The following is an 18,740-nucleotide window of genomic DNA, read 5'->3' on the forward strand; positions in this document are numbered from 1 at the left end:
TTAATCCAATACTCACCTCACCTTTCACATCGATTCCTATTTCACTTGGCCATTCTCTCCTATCCCTTCGTGAGCTTTCTGTTCTGTTAATTCTGGGGTCTTTCTTAACTTTTCCTATACTCTCTTTCCCTTGTCTTTCCAATTTGTCCCCCCCCCCCCTCCCCCCCACTATTTAGTTTAAACCCACCCATGTAGCAGTGGCATATATATTTAAAAATGTGTGTATATATTTAAATATATATATATATATATATATATATAATGAAGAGACAAATAAACCAACAATAATAGTGCAAATGCGTAAATACTGCACTTTGTTTTATTTTATTACGGGTTTTACAGAGTACTGTGTGTGTACATATCTGGTGCACTGCTGCAGGTGAGAAAGTCACTGTTCTTTTCGGGACAGATGACAATAAAACACTCTAGACTCTTGACTCTTGAATCTTGATCCTCCAGATGCCACCTTCCTGCTCCATCACTTTATGGACAGAGAGACGTTACCAAGTCAGGGTGATTATCCATGAGGTACTGGATGGAGGTGATGGGGGGGTGTTTGTCTAAACCATCACAACAGGCAATAGTGGCGTCGTGATCTGGTTGGACAAAGAAGTTCAGTGATTGTCGGCTCCTGTTCAATGCATCTTCTGTCTGCGGGATTCGCACTCGGTGTTTCTGAGCAAAAGAAAGAATTTAAATCAGTGTAAATACGGCCTGTTATTGTAACTAAATGTACATTAATACTTGACAAATACTGCGAACTTCAATAGTTTCTTTAGTGATCATTTGATTAAACCTGTGTGTTATTTAGCTTAGAGTTTAGTTTAGAGATTCAGCATGGAGGCAGGCCCTTCAGCCCACCGAGTCCATGCCAACCATCGATCACCGGTTCACACCAGTTCTGTGTTATTCCACTTTCTCATCCACTCCCACACATTAGGGGTAATTTGACTAACATCTTTGGGATGTGGGAGGAAACCGGAGCACCCGGATAAAACCCAGACGGTCACAGTGAGTACGTGGAAACTCCATACAGACAGCACCCGTAGTCAGGATTGAACCCGGGTCTCTGGTGCTGTAAGACAGCAACACTCCCACTGCACCACTGCGTTTGTTCACATGCAGAATGATCTTCAGTGGAACAAGTGGAAGTGTGCTTGAAACCAAGACATTGAAACCATTTCAAGGAATGAGTTTGAGGCCGTTAATTGCAAGATTATCAGATAAATGTTAAATATCTTTAAAGGGGATACAGAGGAAGTTTCCCAAAATGGTATCAAACACACAAATATTATACATGCTGCAAATCTGAAATCAGAACTAAAAGAGCCGGAAACTCTCAGCAGGTCAGGCAGCATCTGCGGAAAGAGAAACAGTGAGCGTTTTAGGTCCAAGGCTTCTCGCTAGCTTCAGGAAAGAGAAACAAAACTTTATTTTTCTGTACCAGAGAAAGTGGGAAAGGGAGAACAGAGGGAATACTTCTGATTGGTGATGCCAAATGAGTTAAAGGACTTTACCATTAATTAGATTGCACTAAAAACAAAGTGCTGGAGGAACTCAGCGGGTCAGGCAGCATCTCTGGAGGGAATGGATTGGCGATGTTTTGGGTCGGGACTCTTCTTCAGACTGATTGTGGTCAGGAAAGAAAGCTGGAAAAGAGGGGTGGGGACAGAACAAAGCCTGGCAAGTAAAAGGTGAAGGAACTAGGAACTGTAGATGGCGGTTTATAAAAAAAAAGACACAAAGTACCAGAGTAACTGTAGTACTGACAGCTTCTCTGGAGAACGTGGATGGATGACGTTTCAGGTCAGGAATTATAGTAGGGGGGAGAAAGGTAGAACAAGGTGGGGCAGGACAAAGCCTGGCAAGTGATAGGTGGATACAGGTGAGGGGGAGAAGGGTTGATGCCAGTTGGGTGGAGTAAGCGACAAAGGCTCAAAAAGGTTTTGGATAATTTAATAGAGAAACATTTCTTGGTTAAATAGGAATGGTGACATCTCAGATTGCCACAGAAATTGGTTTTAATACATTTGATTTTAATCCAACGACTTGTTATCAAACTGATTGGTGCCTCACTCACTGCGGAAGTCCATCTGTCAGATGTCCATCTCTGCAGAAGGTCACCTATGTTGAGAAGAACCGCATTTGGAATGTAGGGGGCAGCGATGTACTGACCACACCTGGACATTACCTGAAACACAGGTGTTTAAAGTGGTTAAACAGCAGCAGCAGCAGCAGCATTGATCTGCTCCAGTTCTGGTGACAGATCCAAATACTAACTCTGCTCCTCTCTCCACACCTGCTGGAGCTCCAGTATTTTACACTTTTATCACCTTTACCTGTTCCGACTTAATTCATCATCTTCTCCCAATTTCCTCCCCATCCTCTGTCGAGATCATCCCGGCCAAACTCAACTCTGTGTGAGTCTGAACTTTCCAACCTTTCCAAAGGAGATGATTGAACCGCACTTCCATGCACCTGACAAATTGGCCCATCTCCAAGCTGAGAGTTCAGTGGCTGAGTTTAAGAATAAGGGGTAGGCCGTTTAGAACAGAGATGAGGAAAAACTTTTTTAGTCAGAGAGTTGTGAATCTGTGGAATTCTCTGCCTCAGAGGGCAGTGGAGGCCAATTCTCTGAATACATTCAAGAGAGAGTTAGATAGAGCTCTTAAGGATAGCGGAGTCAGGGGGTATAGGGAGAAAGCAGGAACGGGGTACTGATTGAGAATGATCAGCCATGATCACATTGAATGGCGGTGCTGGCTCGAAGGGCCGAATGGCCTACTCCTGCACCTATTGTCTATTGTCTATTGTCTATTGAATCCACTGCTCTGAATGAACATCAATGGCCCAGTGAGATTAAGAAAGACATGGTGTTGGTTCCTTTGGAAAGCATTGAGTGGATAAATCCCCAGGGTGTGATGGGATCTGTCTCAGGTTATTAAGGGAGGCAAGAGAAGAGATTGCCGGGATATTGAGGAAGATGATTGTATCCTCTCTAGCCATGATTGAGGTCCCAGAGGACTGGAGTGTGGTCATTGTTGCTGCTTTCTTTGTAACGCATAGAGACAGAGAGGGTCCACGTGTTAACATGCTCAACTGGGGTAACGCCAACTTTGAGGGTATGAGAGAAAATCTCGCTCAAGTTGATTGGAGCAGGTTGTTTGAGTGGAAAGGAACATCAGCCAAGTGGGATGTTTTTAAAGGTGTGCTGACAAAAGCTCAGGATATGCAAGTCCGTTAGAATGAAGGGCAAGGCAGGCAAACGTAAGGAAGCTTGGCTGACGAGGGAAATTGAGGCATTGGTCAAGAATAAGAAGGACACATGGGACAGGTGTAGGCAGCTGGGATCAAGTGCATCCCTGGAGGAGGTTTTGGGAACTAAGGAAAAAAGGAGATCAGAAGGCGCAAAAAGGGACCAGGAGATAGCTCTGGCCGATAGCATTAAGGACAATCGCATGAGATTATATAAATACATAAAATGGGAAAAGGTTAACTAGAGAGAGTTGGGCCCCTCAGGAATCAAAGCCCTCACCCCTGTGTGGAGCCACAGGAGATGGGCAAGGTCCTCAATGAGTATTTCTCCGCTGTATTTACTGAGGAGAAAGACAGGAGGATGGAGGAACTTGGGGCAGTCACTGGAAGTGTCTTGAGAGCAGTCAGTGTTACGGCCAGAGGTGCTGAAGGTACTGTCGTGTATGAAGGTAGACAAATCTCCAGGGCCTGATCAGATAAATCCACGGACATTGTGGGGAACTAGGGAGGAAATTGCGGGAGCCCTGGTTGAAATTTACGAGTCGTCTTTAAATACAGAAGAGGTGCCCGAAGACTGGAAGGTGGCAAATGTTGTGCCTCTATTCAAGAAGGGCTGCAGGGAAAATGCTGGGAACTATGAGATGAATGGTCATTGCGTTTATTTTTGAGGAGCGGATTAAAAGATGCCATATTTAATCTCGTCACTTGTTGTAAATATGGAGACAGTGGAAACTGAAGGATGAGAATCACCTCCAGTCCTGCGTTCCTGTCCTGGAACACGAAAGTGAACGTCCCGTAGTCAGAATGTTCCCCACACCGGGTCTGCTTTCCTTTCACACTTGATTTCTGTACTGCTGGGTAATACACAGGTCTCAGGGTTGAAATATTTCCGTCACCTTTAAGAGATTATATAATAGAGATTGGTAATTTATCTGAAAAATAATATATATTGTAACAAATGTGGAAAACAGATGATAATAACCTCCCCCACCCATATCCCTCCCCCCCACCCATATCCCTAACCCCCCCCCATCCCACCCATATCCCTCCCCCCCCACCCATATCCCTAACCCCCCCACCCATATCCCTAACCCCCCCACCCCACCCATATCCCTCCCCCCCCACCCATATCCCTCCCCCCCCACCCCACCCATATCCCTCCCCCCACCCATATCCCTCCCCCACCCCACCCATATCCCTCCCCCCCACCCCACCCATATCCCTCCCCCCACCCCACCCATATCCCTTCCCCCCCACCCATTTCCCTCCCCACCCCACCCATATCCCTCCCCCCCACCCATATCCCTCCCCCCCCCCACCCCACCCATATCCCTCCCCACCCCATCCATATCCCTCCCCCCACCCCACCCATATCCCTCCCCCCCACCCATATCCCTCCCCCCCCACCCCACCCATATCCCTCCCACCCACCCATATCCCTCCCCCCCACCCATATCCCTCCCCCCACCCCACCCATATCCCTCCCCCCCACCCATATCCCTCCCTCTGGCTTTACATTTCATTCCTCCTCGTCTCCTTATCTGACAACCTTTTGTCTCCCTTTCACCTGTAGCGATTGTCACTTGCTCCACCCAGCTGCCAACCATTCCCCCTCACCCATATCAACCTATCGCATGCTAGGCTTTGTTACACCTCATCACTATTTTCCAGTTTCCTCCCCACCCCTCCAGTCTGAAGAAAGGCTCTGACCTGAAACGTCACCTGACCATTCCCTCCACAGATGCTGCCTGACGCACCGAGTTCCTCCAGCACTGTAGTTTAGTTTCATTTAGATTAGTTTAGAGATACAGCATTGAAACAGGCCCTTTGGCCCTCTGAGTCCACACCGACCAGAAGATCCCCGATACACTGCCACTATTTTACACACGAGGGACAATTTACAATTTTTACCGAAGCCAGTAACCTACAAACTGGTGCATTTTTCGAACGTGAGAGGAAACTGGAGAACCTGGAGAAAACCCATGCGGTCACGGGGAGAACATAAAGCCAGCACCCGTAGTCAGGATCAAACCCGGGTCTCGGGCGCTGTGAGGCAGCAACTCTACCGCTGCACCACCGTGTTGCCCAGATACTTTGTATTCTGTTCAAGATTCCAGCACCTGCAGTTCCTTATGACTTAAGAATAACTCCAGCTGTTTTATTTTTGTTGGTTATAGGTGAAGTTTCTAATTGTGTACTCATTTTGTGGTCTGACCATATTCATTCATTTCACCTCTCTACCCTTCCCTATATCTCCCCACGCTGTTTGTCCTCTCTAGACCTTGCTCTGTAAATACCAGCTAACAATGGGATCATGGGTGAGTGATGTGGACACATGTGTAATGGACAACGGGCAGGTTAATCAACAATGACGCAAATCAGCAGGTTTCATGACATTGAAATGGAGACTTACTGCCGATCTTTTGATGCTTGCTGACAAAGAAATCAGTCTCAACTCCCAGACTCAGTTCAATGACTTTCATAACCCGCATCGACAGGTCCTTAAATGTTCTGAAGAATGACTCCACACAACTTGAAAACTCAGGTAGCTCTTTGACAGGCCATGTCTAATACATACGAAAATAAAATTACTTTGAATTCTTTCTTACTTTTGTACTGAAATAGGCAAAATAACTAAACATGCTAAACATGCACTAAATTAGAAGAGGAGCTGGAGAATATTTTTGAAGTCAAAACTGATGTTTAGAGTTTAGAAACTGGGCGCTTCGGCCCACCGAGTCCACACCGACCATCGCACTAGTTCTATGTTTCCCCAAATCCTCATCCTTTCTTTACACACTGGGGGAAATTTACAGAGGGGCAATTAACCAACAATCCCGCACGTTGAGGATGTGGGAGGAAACCAGAGCACCAGGAGTAAACACAAGCGGTCACAGGGAGAACATGCAAACTCCACACAGACTCCGCACTGCCAGGGATGATGGTGGAGGCAGATTCAACAGTGGCATTTAAATGGATTTTGGATGGGCACATGGATATGCAGGAAATGGAGGGATATAGGTCATGTGCAGGGAGAGGAGATTTATTTAATAGCATCAAGCTCAGCACGGACATTGTGGGCCAAAGGGCCTGTTCCTGCACTGTGCTGTTCTATGTTCTATGTTCTGTGTGTAGGAAGGAACTGCAGATGATGGTTTACACCAAAGATGGACACAAAATGCTGGGGTATCTCAGCAGGACAGGCAACATCTCTGGATAGAAGGAATGGGCGATGTTTCAGGTCAAGATCCTCCTCAGACTGAGAGACAGGGGAGACCAAGTAACCCTTGCTTCCCAGTCTCTCCATCCCTCCCCCATCCCAGTTCTCCAACCAGTTTGACTGTCCTTCTGATTACATTTTATCTATGTATGCTTCGTTATCACCATCTCATAGCCAACAATGATCTATTCTACATTTTCCTTGAACTACAACCCCTTTGATGACTCGTTTTCACACTTTACCCTTCCATATCTCTGTGTCTCCCTCTCCCCTGACTCTCAGTCTGAAGAAGGGTCGACCCAAAACATCACCCATTCCTTCTCTCTAGAGATACAGCCTGTCCCGTTGAGTTACTCCAGCTTTTTTTGACTATCTTCCATGTTCTGTGTTTTTGAGTAACATTTCCCCAGTGACACAACAGGCAGACTGCTGCGTTCCTGGCATGTGGACAATGACATGGATTGCAAACCAATCTGTGTGAATTCTGAGATCTTACGTCAGTGGAAGACAATGATGTCACGTTAAAGGCTTCTTTCAGGTCATTGAGTTCCGTTGGGTTTAAGCTGTGAAGAGAATATTTACACTAGTTTATTTAGAAACATAGAAACATAGAAAATAGGTGCAGGAGTAGGCCATTCGGCCCTTCGAGCCTGCACCGCCATTCAATATGATCATGACTGATCATCCAACTCAATATCCTGTACCTGCCTTCTCTCCATACCCCCTGATCTCTTTAGCCACAAGGGCCACATCTAACTCCCTCTTAAATATAGCCAATGAACTGGCCTCAACTACCTTCTGTGGCAGAGAATTCTACAGATTCACCACTCTCTGTGTGAAAAAAAAACGTTCTCATCTTGGTCCTAAAAGACTTCCCCCTTATCCTTAAACTGTGACCCCTTGTTCTGGACTTCCCCAACATCGGGAACAATCTTCCTGCATCTAGCCTGTCCAACCCTTAAGAATTTTGTAAGTTTCTATATGATTTAAAGATCCGTGCTTAAATATTACTCAGTCATTTGTCCAGACACTTCCACAGACATGTAGAACAAATTTACAGAAGCCAATTAATCTGCAAACCCGCACGTCTTTGGGATGTGGGAGGAAACCAGAGCGCCCAGAAGAAACCCACAAGGTCGCGGCGAGAACGTAAAAACTCCGTACAAACAACACCCATAGTCAGGATTGATCCCGGGTCTCTGGTGCTGTAAGGCAGCAGCTCTACCCACTGCACCACCGTGCCGTGATGTCAAATCTTAGAGTTTCCGCATTCACTAAATAATCTTCCTGTTATGTGCTTCATAATATTTCAGAATATTTCCTTTTTGCAGCATGGATGCAAGAAAGGGAAATCTCGGGGGAACCTTACCTCTCAGTCTGAAAATCTATCCAGCCGTGACATGGAATATCTGTGTCCTTGGAACGAGCATATTGCTGTTTAATGTCCTTGGGAAGTAGAAAGAACTTCCTGCAGATGTCCATTGCTTCAAACACCTGTGGAGCAATGGTCCAAGATTAAGTGTGGTGTATGACTGGAATAGGAACACTAAGGCTCATGTTCATTGTTCACGATTGTCAAAGGGTGGGACAGAAGATTATTAATAAATCTCCTCTTTCCAAATGCAACTGACTTCTACATTTCTACGCTCGCTACACCAAGGCCTGCTGGATCTCCTGGTCGCTAACTATTTAAACTCACCTCCCCATTCCCACGCTGACCTTTCTGCATGGTGTCAGATTAGGAGAACGGGAGGTGTAACAAGACCTGGGTGTCCTTGTACACCAGTCACTGAAAGTAAACATGCAGGTACAGCAGGTGAAGAAAGCCAATGGCATGTTGGCCTTCATTGTGAGAGGATTTTGAGTTTAGGAGCAATGAGATCCTACTGCAGTTGTATAGGGCCCTGATGAGACTGCATCTGGAGTATTGTGTGTAATTTTGGTCTCCTAATCTGAGGAAGGGCATTATTGTCAATAGTCAATAGTCAATAGTCGTTTATTTGTCACATACACATAAATGTGTAGTGAAATGAAACATTACCCACAGTTCAACAATAAGACCAATAAGAATAATCAATAAAAATGCAATAACACATACAATCATAAACTAACACCAAACAAAAAGAAACATCCATCACAGTGAGTCTCCTCCAGTCCGTCCTCACTGTGATGGAAGGCCAGAAAGTCTTTTTCTCTTCCCTGCCATCTTCTCCCGTGGTCAGGCTGTTGGAGTTGCCACGTCGGGGCGGTCGGGGCTCCCGACATTGAAGCCCCCGCCGGGCGGTGAAAGGTCGCGCCGGACGGTGAAAGGTCCGCGGCGGGCCGACCCAAGCCTCGCGATTCGGGGCGGGTGAAGACGCTGCCGCTGCCGGAGGTCCCGATGTCGGCCCCCACCCAGGGGCCTGCGGGCTTCCGACATCCACGCGGCCCGCGCCGAAGCCTCCGGAGACGAGTCACAGCCGCTCCCGCAGCATCCGCAGGCAGCCAGCGCCGCAGGTGGTGAGTCCGGGCCGCGGGCTCTGCGAACCAGAGCCCCAGGTGGTCCCAGGTGCATGGCCGGTGGTAGGCCGCAGCGGGAACGGAGACACCACACAGAAACAAAGGTCGCGTCTCCGTTCGAGAGAGAGAATTTCTACAGTTCCCGTTCCCTCCCCCCCCCCACATAACATACAAACACTACATCATATTAAAACTACAATTCATACAAAAACAACAACAAACACAAAAGACAGACGGACTGCAGGCAAGCCGCAGCTGCGACGGCAGCGCTGGCTCCTCCTGAGTATTGCTACTGAGGGAGTGCAGCGTAGGTTCACCTGGTTAATTCCCGGGATGGCGGGACTGATATATGATGAAAGAATGGGTCGACAGGGCTTGTATTTGCTGGAATTTAGAAGGAAGAGAGGCACCTCTTTTCTATGTTTCTATGTTTCACACACAAACTGGAGGAACAGCACCTCATATTCAGCTTGGACACTTTACACCCCAACGGTATGAACATTGAATTTTCCCACTTTAGGTAACTACGTAAACCTCCCCTTTCCCTTCTTCCCTCACAATAACCCCTCTCCCCCCACACCCCCCCCCCCCCCCACCATGTGCCCCATCTGGACATGCATCTATTTCTCTCCTCCCCTTTTCTTCCTTCCTCCAGCTTCACAAAGAGATGTGAAAGAGCAGATTGATCGTATCAGATGATGATAGATTGTCTTTTGAGACCAGAGTGTCCACACTTTGCCACCATCCTCCTTACACAGTAGCACGGCACAATATAATGGGATATTAAAGTGCATGCTTACTTGCTCATCTTTGATGCCGGTGTTTTTGAGGTACACAAATCCAAGTTCACTGAATGCCCGTCCGATCTCTGTGGATAATCGTTTCATTTCATGGGCTGAAGGTTCAGCTTCACCCAAGGCAAATGAGCCAAAGTCAACCACAGCCACACTCATCTTCTTCCAACGATTCTGGCCTCGTAAGGACGTCCTATAAATCAGGGCCGCGTGAATTATTCAACCTGATTCCACCTGGCACCAACATAGTCAAAGACAGTTCTCTCTATTTATCTTTACACTTTTAGACTTTAGAGATACAGCGTGGAAACAGGACCTCCGTCCCACCGTGTCCGCACCGACCAGTGAACATCCGTACACTAACACTATCCTGCACACTAGGAACAATTCACAACTTACCAAAGGCAATTAATCTTCATCAGTCAGAGTATTGAGTATAGAAGTTGGGAGGTCATGTTGCAGTTGTATAAGACGTTGGTGAGGCCGCATTAAGAGCATTGTGTTCAGTTCTGGGCACCATGTTAGAGGAAAGGTGTTGTCAAGCTGGAAAGGGTCGAAGGGCCGAATGGCCTTCTCCTGCACCTATTTTCTATGTTTCTATGTTTCTATGGTTCAGAGAAGATTTACGAGGATGTTGCCAGGACTCGAGGGTCTGAGCTCGAGGGAGAGGTTTGGTAGGCTGGGACTCTATTCCTTAGGCCACAGGAGGCTGAGGGGTGATCTTATTGAGATGTATAAAACCATGAGAGGAATAGATTGGGTAGATGTACATAGTCTCTTGCCCAGAGAAGGTGAATCGAGAACCAGACATAGGTCAGGTGGGACTAGTGTAGCTGGGACATGTTGGGCGTTGTGGGCAAGTTGGTCCAAAGGGCATGTTTCCACACTGTACAACTCTATGACTCTATAACCTACAAACTCGCATGTCTTTGGAGTGCGGGATTAAACCGGAACACCCGGAGAAAGCAACAGATTATTTGTTACTGGACGGTAATGAGAAACAACAGTTCATTCAGTTGATTTAATTGAATTATTGAACCTGTTTCTACCTGGCACTAACAATGTTCAAAACAGTTCTCTTTATTGATCCTCTGGAGGTCAATGTGGTCAAATTCAAAGGGTACTGTGAAGATAATTTTTTACACACAGAGGGTGGTGGGTGCCTGGAACGTGCTGCTAGGGGTGGTGGTGGAGGCAGATACCATAGTGGTATTTAAAATGCTTTTAGACAGGCACATGGGAATGAAAGGATATGGGTCACATGCAGGCAGAGGAGATGAGTTTAACTTGGTATCATGTTCGGTATGGACATTGTGGGCCGAAGGGCCTGTTCTGTGCTCTACTACTGTATGTCTTAGTACATGTTATGCCTACAATAAGAATAATTGACCATTGAAATTAGCCTTTCAGCACATCTTTGGGATAACTAGGTCCATTGGCCAACAATGTCTATGCCAAGCATAATGCCAAGTTAAACTAATCTCCACTGCCTGTCCATCCATGTACCAATCTAACAGCCTCTTATAATCTATTGTCATATTTGCCTTGTTTAGTTTAGCTTAGAGATACAGTATGGAAACAGGCCCTTTGGCCACCGAGTTAGCTCAACGCCAGCTAACCGTCACCCTCAATGGGTCACCCCTACCCTACAACCCATTTCCTACATACATCGGGGTGAAACTAGATCGGCAGCTGACACCTTGTAGCAAGCAACACCTTGTAGCTCTCCGTGGTAAAGTCTCGGCACGGAACAACCTCCTGCGTTGCTTGGCCGGATCGTCATGGGGCGCCAGGACATCTACTCTTCGAACCAGTGCTCTTGCGCTCGTGTACAGCGCCGCTGAGTACGCCGCCCCAGCACGGTGCCGCAGTGCTCATACCAGCAAGCTAGACGCCACCCTCAACGACACCATGCGGATCATCACTGGCTGCCTACGCCCAACTCCGACGGATCTCCTGCTGGTGCTCGCAGGTATCGCACCCGCCAAGTTTCGCAGAGAGTTCTTCACTCATGGGCTGGTGTGCAAGGCCCCATCGGACACTAAACATCCTTTGCACCACCTTGCCCAGGATTCACAGCAACTGGGACCTCAACAGCCTCTGTGGCTCCGGTTTCAACATACTAGGAGCATGGAGAACCAGCTGGGAACACCACCTCCTCAATTCACTGTCGCACCGAACACCACAGCCCCACCCGGCTCGGACATGCCCCGCAAAGAGTGGGTCGCCCTGAACCGGCTCCACACAGGGGTCGGCCGGTTCAACGCCAACGTGCATCGTTGGGGGTTGCGTCCATCAGCTGCCTGCGTGTGTGGAGCAGACCAGCAAACAGTGCAGCATGTCCGTCTGCACTGTCCTCCGTCCCCCTGGTGGAGGGGTAGACCTCACGGCCCTCGACAACAGCACATTGCACTGGCTACAGCGCCTGGAGGCCGTTACATAACTTCTGCTGCCTCAAACGCAAGAAGAAGAAGAAGCCCACCGAGTCCACGCCAACCAGCAAACAACCCATACACTAGTTCTATCCTACACACTAGAGACAATTTACAGAAACAACTTAACCTACAAACCTGTACATCGTTGGCATATGGGAGGGAACCGGAGCACCTGGAGGAAACCCTCGCTGTCACAGGGAGAATGGACAAACTCCGTACAGCCAACACCCATAAACCTTGTTCTCTGGCACTGTAAGGCAGCAACTCTACCATGACACCATTATGCTGCCCATTGCTTTTCCTACTTTTCCAATTGCTACAACTGCTAAATTCATATACTTCTAATTTGATGATAAAATCTCAGATCATTAAAATTATTTTACGACAACATCCAAGATTTGCAAAGGGCCTCAGTGCCCATCCTTTTTTGTTGGATAGTTCCGTTTTAATTGAGAGAATTTTTAAATAAGTAAAAACAATAAACTATAAATCACATTGGAAACAATTAAACTCCAAAGCCAAATAATTTTTTAATGAGAAAGTTCCAAAACATTTGACCAATTAAGTTTTATATATAATACTCACGCTTGGTCCTCAAAACTATTCCTTCGCACTTCTCTTGAAAATGAACTTACCGCTCCGATTCTCTGTTATAAAGCTGCTTATCTTGTAGTGATAAGGTGATGCATGTCACAATGAAACACCAGTCACATGTAAACATATTGAAGGGTGAATCATTCACTTGTTCCTTAAACAAAACATAAGACCAAAACATAAGGCCAAAAATAAGCCAAATAAAGCCACATTAATGATCCGCCGTTCCAGGCGTCGGCTTCTGTACATCGGCGAGACCAAGCGCAGGCTCGGCGATCGTTTCGCTCAACACCTCTGCTCAGTCTGTCTTAACCTACCTGATCTCCCGGTGGCTCAGCACTTCAACTCCCCCTCCCATTCCCAATCTGACCTTTCTGTCAGAGTGAGGCCCAGCACAAATTGGAGGAACAGCACCTCATATTTTCCTTGGGTAGTTTACACCCCAGCGCTATGAACATTGACTTCTCTAACTTCAGATAGCCCTTGCTTTCCCTCTCTTTCCCCTCCCCCTTCCCAGTTCTCCCACTAGTCTTCCTGTCTCTGACTATATTCTATCTCTGTCCCGACCCGAAACGTCACCCATTCCTTCTCTCCAGGAATGCTGCCTGACCTGCTGAGTTACTCCAGCATTTTGTGTCTATCTCAGAGATGCTGCCTGACCCGTTGAGTTACTCCAGCATTTTGTGTCTACCTGCACATTAATGATGCCTACCTCCACTTGACAAATGGCTTTATCTAATGCTTTCATTTTTTTGTGTTTTAGTTTGACATACTTGAAGCACAGATCTTTAAGAATTGGAAATAAGAATATAGAATCATAGAGTCACGGTGGCACAGTGGCACAGCGGTAGAGCTACTGCCTTACAGCGCCAGAGACATGAGTTCGATCCTGACTACAGGTGCTGTCTGTACGGAGTTTGTACGTTTTCCCCGTGACCTACATTGTTTTTTTCCAAGAGCTTTGGTTTCCTCCCACACACCAAAGACATGCAGATTTGTAGGTTAATTGGCTTGGTATAAATGTAAAAGAAATTGTTCCTAGTGTGTGTAGGATAGCTGTAGTGTGAGGGGGTCACTGGTTGTGCGGACTCAGTGGGCCGAAGGGCCTGTTTACACGCTGTATCTCCAAACTAAGTTAAAAGTCATTCATAGAAACATAGAAACAGAGAAAATAGGTGCAGGAGAAGGCCATTCGGCCCTTCGAGCCTGCACCGCCATTCAATATGATCATGGCTGATCATCCAGAATCAGTACCCTGTTCTTGCTTTCTCCACAATCCCTTGATTCCATTAGCCCGAAGAGCTATATCTAACTCTCTCTTGCATTCATCCAGTGAATTGGCCTCCACTGCCTTCTGTGGCAGAGAATTCCACAGGTTCACAATTCTTTGGCTGAAAAAGTTTTTCCTCATCTCAGTCCTAAATGGCCTACCCCTTATTCTTAAACTGTGACCCCTGGTTCTAGACTCCTCCAACATGGGGAACATTTTTCCTGCATCTAGCCTGTCGAATCCCTTAAGGATTTTATATGTTTCAATAAGATCCCATCACATCCTTCTCAATTCCAGTGATTATAAATCCAGTCGACCCATTCGTTCATTATTTGTCGGTCCCCCCATCTCCAGAATTAACCTGTGAACCTACACTGCACTCCCTCAATAGCAAGAATGTCCTTCCGCAAATTAGGAGACCAAAACTGCTCACAGTACTCCAGGTACAGTCTCACCAGGGCCCTGTACAGCTGCACACAGTACTCCAGGTGCAGTCTCACCAGGGCCCTGTACAACTGCAGTAGGACCTCCACGCTCCTGCACTCAAATAGAAACATAGAAACATAGAAAATAGGTGCAGGAGGAGGCCATTCGGCCCTTCGAGCCAGCACCGCCATTCATTGTGATCATGGCTGATCATCCACAATCAGTAACCCGTGCCTGCCTTCTCCAACCAGATGAATCCCACCCTGGAATCATGTTCTTATATCCAAAGCCCAGGACTACTTGTTCACTTGTCTAATATGTAATCCCTTGTATCAAAGGTCACAACATTCCACCAGTCATTTGGCTTCTTAGTGTAGACTTCTCAACTTTGCAAACAGAAACATCTGATAAAGGCCACGTCAGTCCATCATTGATCTCAGAATAAAACCATGCATTCTTGTGCAATCCACTGCACCTTATCTCCAGTCAATGTCTGAAATGCTCTCTCTCTCTCTCTCTCTCTCTCTCTCTCTCTCTCTCTCTCTCTCTCTCTCTCTCTCTCTCTCTCTCTCTCTCTCTCTCTCTCTTTTTCATTTAAATTTTTTTTTCTTTTTTCTTTCAAAACTTTATTCAGCACAAACGCATGATACACCACATCGAACCCATAGAAACATAGAAACATAGAAACATAGAAAATAGGTGCAGGAGTAGGCCATTCGGCCCTTCGAGCCTGCACCGCCATTCAATATGATCATGGCTGATCATTCAGCTCAGTAGCCTGTACCTGCCTTCTCTCCATACCCCCTGATCCCTTTAGCAAAAAGGGCCACATCTAACTCCCTCTTAAATATAGCCAATGAACTGGCCTCAACTACCTTCTGTGGCAGAGAATTCCACAGACTCACCACTCTCTGTGTGAAGAAATGTTTTCACATCTCGGTCCTAAAAGACTTCCCCCTTATCCTTAAGCTGTGACCCCTGGTTCTGGACTCCCCCAACATCGGGAACAATTTTCCCGCATCTAGCCTCTCCAACCCCTTAAGAATTTTATATGTTTCTATAAGATCCCCCCTCAGTCTTCTAAATTCCAGCGAGTACAAGCCCAGTCTATCTAGTCTTTCCTCATATGTAAGTCCCGCCATCCCAGGGATCAATCTGGTGAACCTTCTCTGTACTCCCTCTAAGGCAAGAACGTCTTTCCTCAGGTTAGGAGACCAAAACTGCACACAATACTCCAGGTGCGGTCTCACCAAGGCCCTGTACAACTGCAGCAGAACCTCCCTGCTCCTAAACTCAAATCCTCTTGCTATGAATGCCAACATACCATTCGCTTTCTTCACTGCCTGCTGCACCTGCATGCTTGCTTTCAAGGACTGGTGCACCATGACACCCAGGTCACGTTGCATCTCCCCTTCTCCCAATCGGTCACCATTCAGGTAATACTCTGCTTTCCTGTTCTTGCCGCCAAAGTGGATAACCTCACATTTATCCACATTATATTGCATCTGCCATGCATTTGCCCACTCGCCTAATCTACCCAAGTCACTCTGCAGCCTCCTAGCATCTTCCTCGCAGCTAACACTGCCACCCAGCTTCGTGTCATCCGCAAACTTAGAGATGTTGCATTCAATTCCCTCGTCCAAATCATTAATATACACTGTAAATAACTGGGGTCCCAGCACTGAGCCTTGCGGTACCCCACTAGTCACTGCCTGCCATTCCGAAAAGGACCCGTTTATTCCTACTCTTTGCTTCCTGTCCGCCAACCAATTTTCTATCCACCTCAACACTGAACCCTCAATACCGTGTGCTTTAAGTTTGTACACCAATCTCCTATGTGGGACCTTGTCGAAGGCCTTCTGAAAGTCCAGATATAACACATCGACTGGTTCTCCCTTATCCACTCTACTAGTTACATCCTCGAAAAATTCTATAAGATTCGTCAGAAATGATTTGCCTTTGGTAAATCCATGCTGACTTTGTCCGATGATTTCTCCACTTTCCAAATGTAATGCTATCACATCTTTAATAACTGACTCTAGCATTTTCCCCACTACCGATGTTAGGCTAACTGGTCTATAATTCCCCGTTTTCTCTCTCCCTCCCTTTTTAAAAAGTGGGATTACATTAGCTACCCTCCAATCCTCAGGAATTACTCCAGAATCTAAAGAGTTTTGAAAAATTATCACTAATGCATCCACTATTTCTGAGGCTACTTCCTTAAGCACTCTGGGATGCAGCCTATCTGGCCCTGGGGATTTATCTGCCTTTAATCCATTTAATTTACCTAACACCACTTCCCGACTAACCTGGATTTCCCTCAGTTCCTCCATCTCTTTAGACCCCCGGTCCCCCGCTATTTCCGGCAGACTGTTTATGTCTTCCTTAGTGAAGACAGAACCAAAGTAGTTGTTCAATTGGTCTGCCATCTCCTTGTTCCCTATGATCAATTCACCTGTTTCCGACTGCAAGGGACCTACATTTGCCTTAACTAATCTTTTTCTCTTGACATATTTATAAAAGCTTTTGCAGTCTGTTTTTATGTTCCTTGCCAGTTTTCCCTCATAATCTATTTTCCCTTTCCTAATTAAGCCCTTTGTCCTCCTCTGCTGGACTCTGAATTTCTCCCAGTCCTCTGGTATGCTACTTTTTCTGGCTAATCTGTATGCTTCATCTTTTGTTTTAATACTATCCTTGATTTCCCTTGTTAGCCTCGGATGCACTACCTTTCCTGGTTTGTTCTTTTGCCAAACTGGGATGAACACTTGTTGTAGTTCATCCATGCGACCTTTAAATGCCTTCCATTGCATGTCCACCGTCAACCCTTTCAGCATCAATCGCCAGTCTATCTTGGACAATTCACGCCTCATACCCTCAAAGTTACCTTTCTTTAAGTTCAGAACACTTGTTTCTGTATTGACTTTGTCACTCTCCATCCTAATGAAGAACTCTACCATATTATGATCACTCTTGCCCAAGGGGCCTCGCACAACAAGACTGCTAACTAACCCTTCCTCATTACTCAATACCCAGTCTAGAATGGCCTGTTCTCTCGTTGGTTCCTCGACATGTTGGTTTAGAAAACCATCTCTCAAACATTCCAAGAAATCCTCTTCCTCAGCACCCCTGCCAGTTTGGTTCACCCAATCTATATGTAGATTGAAGTCACCCATTATAACTGCTGCGCCTTTAGTGCATGCATTTCTAATTTCCTGCTTGATGCCATCCCCAACCTCCCTACTGCTGTTAGGTGGCCTGTACATAACTCCCACTAGCGTTTTCTGCCCCTTAGTGTTTCGTAGCTCTACCAATATCGATTCTACTTCCTCCGAGCTAATGTCCTTCCTTTCCACTGCTTTAATCTCCTCTCTAACCAGTAACGCTACCCCACCTCCTTTTCCTTTCTGTCTATCCCGCCTGAATATAGAATATCCCTAAATGTTGAGCTCCCAGCCTTGGTCACCCTGGAGCCATCCCAACTATATCATAATCATTAATAACTATCTCCACATTTAATTCATCCACCTTATTACGTATACTCCTTGCATTGAGACACAAAGCCTTCAGGCTTGTTTTTACAACTCTCTTACCCCTTGTACGATTATGCTGAAAAGTGGCCCTTTTTGATTTTTGCCCTGGATTTGTCTGCCTGCCACTTTTACTTTTCACCTTGCTACCTGTTGCTTCTACCCTCGTTTTACACCCCTCTGTCTCTCTGCTCCAGCTCCCATCCACATTCAGAGGTTACAATACATCAAGTTGTAGTGAGTCCACAACGAGCGTCTTTATTCAAAGTCTTTATTCGAACGTATTTGCAAACAGACTGCAGCTTTTGGACACACACTACTTAACTAGGTATTTTTATCTAATCTCATCTTTCCAGCTGGTCGCCAGACACAACTATATCCCGTGCTCCCGCATCTCGTGACTCGTTAGCCCGACCGAGGATTCGAGACCCCCCCGCTAATCCGTATGTCCCTACAAAGTAATCATTATAGTACAATGTTGCCTTCATTATTTACAATGCTCTCAACCCCCCGTGGTGACCAGCGCCCATGGAAGGCCTCCAGAGTCCCCATGGACACCGCGTGTTCCCTCTCTAGGGACACGCGCGCACGGATGAGATCCCCTCTCATCCTTCTAAACTCCAGTGAATACAAGCCTAGTCTTTTCAATCTTTCCTCATATGACAGTCCCGCCATCCCAGGGATCAATCTGGTGAACCTACGCTGCACTGCCTCAATTAC

At 46.5% G+C, this 18,740-nt stretch overlaps 1 protein-coding gene across 1 annotated transcript; it reads right to left on the minus strand.

Moving 5' to 3' along the window:
• Positions 1-336: 336 nt before the first annotated feature.
• LOC144602038 (uncharacterized) lies at positions 337-9,958 on the minus strand. The gene is made up of 7 exons (XM_078414703.1): positions 9,775-9,958; positions 7,845-7,969; positions 6,972-7,038; positions 5,669-5,822; positions 4,006-4,151; positions 2,081-2,191; positions 337-675 (listed from the first exon to the last, which is right to left on the minus strand). Exons 1-7 carry the CDS (start codon positions 9,925-9,927, stop codon positions 484-486), a joined length of 948 nt encoding a protein of 315 aa, XP_078270829.1. The 5' UTR covers positions 9,928-9,958; the 3' UTR covers positions 337-483.
• Positions 9,959-18,740: the final 8,782 nt, after the last annotated feature.

Source organism: Rhinoraja longicauda, chromosome 18 (assembly GCF_053455715.1).
Source record: "Rhinoraja longicauda isolate Sanriku21f chromosome 18, sRhiLon1.1, whole genome shotgun sequence".
Lineage (NCBI taxonomy): Eukaryota > Metazoa > Chordata > Chondrichthyes > Rajiformes > Arhynchobatidae > Rhinoraja > Rhinoraja longicauda.

What these genes read in the sequence shown, in the direction of transcription:
- LOC144602038 (XM_078414703.1), bottom strand. Translation starts at nt 9,927, where the DNA reads ATGAGTGTGGCTGTGGTTGACTTTGGCTCATTTGCCTTGGGTGAAGCT. An exon ending in CATCATTGTCTTCCACTGAC is followed by an intron (nt 5,823 to 6,971) that starts GTAAGATCTCAG and finishes CGTATGTATTAG; the next exon opens with ACATGGCCTGTCAAAGAGCT. An exon ending in CAAGCATCAAAAGATCGGCA is followed by an intron (nt 4,152 to 5,668) that starts GTAAGTCTCCAT and finishes AATCTCTTAAAG; the next exon opens with GTGACGGAAATATTTCAACC.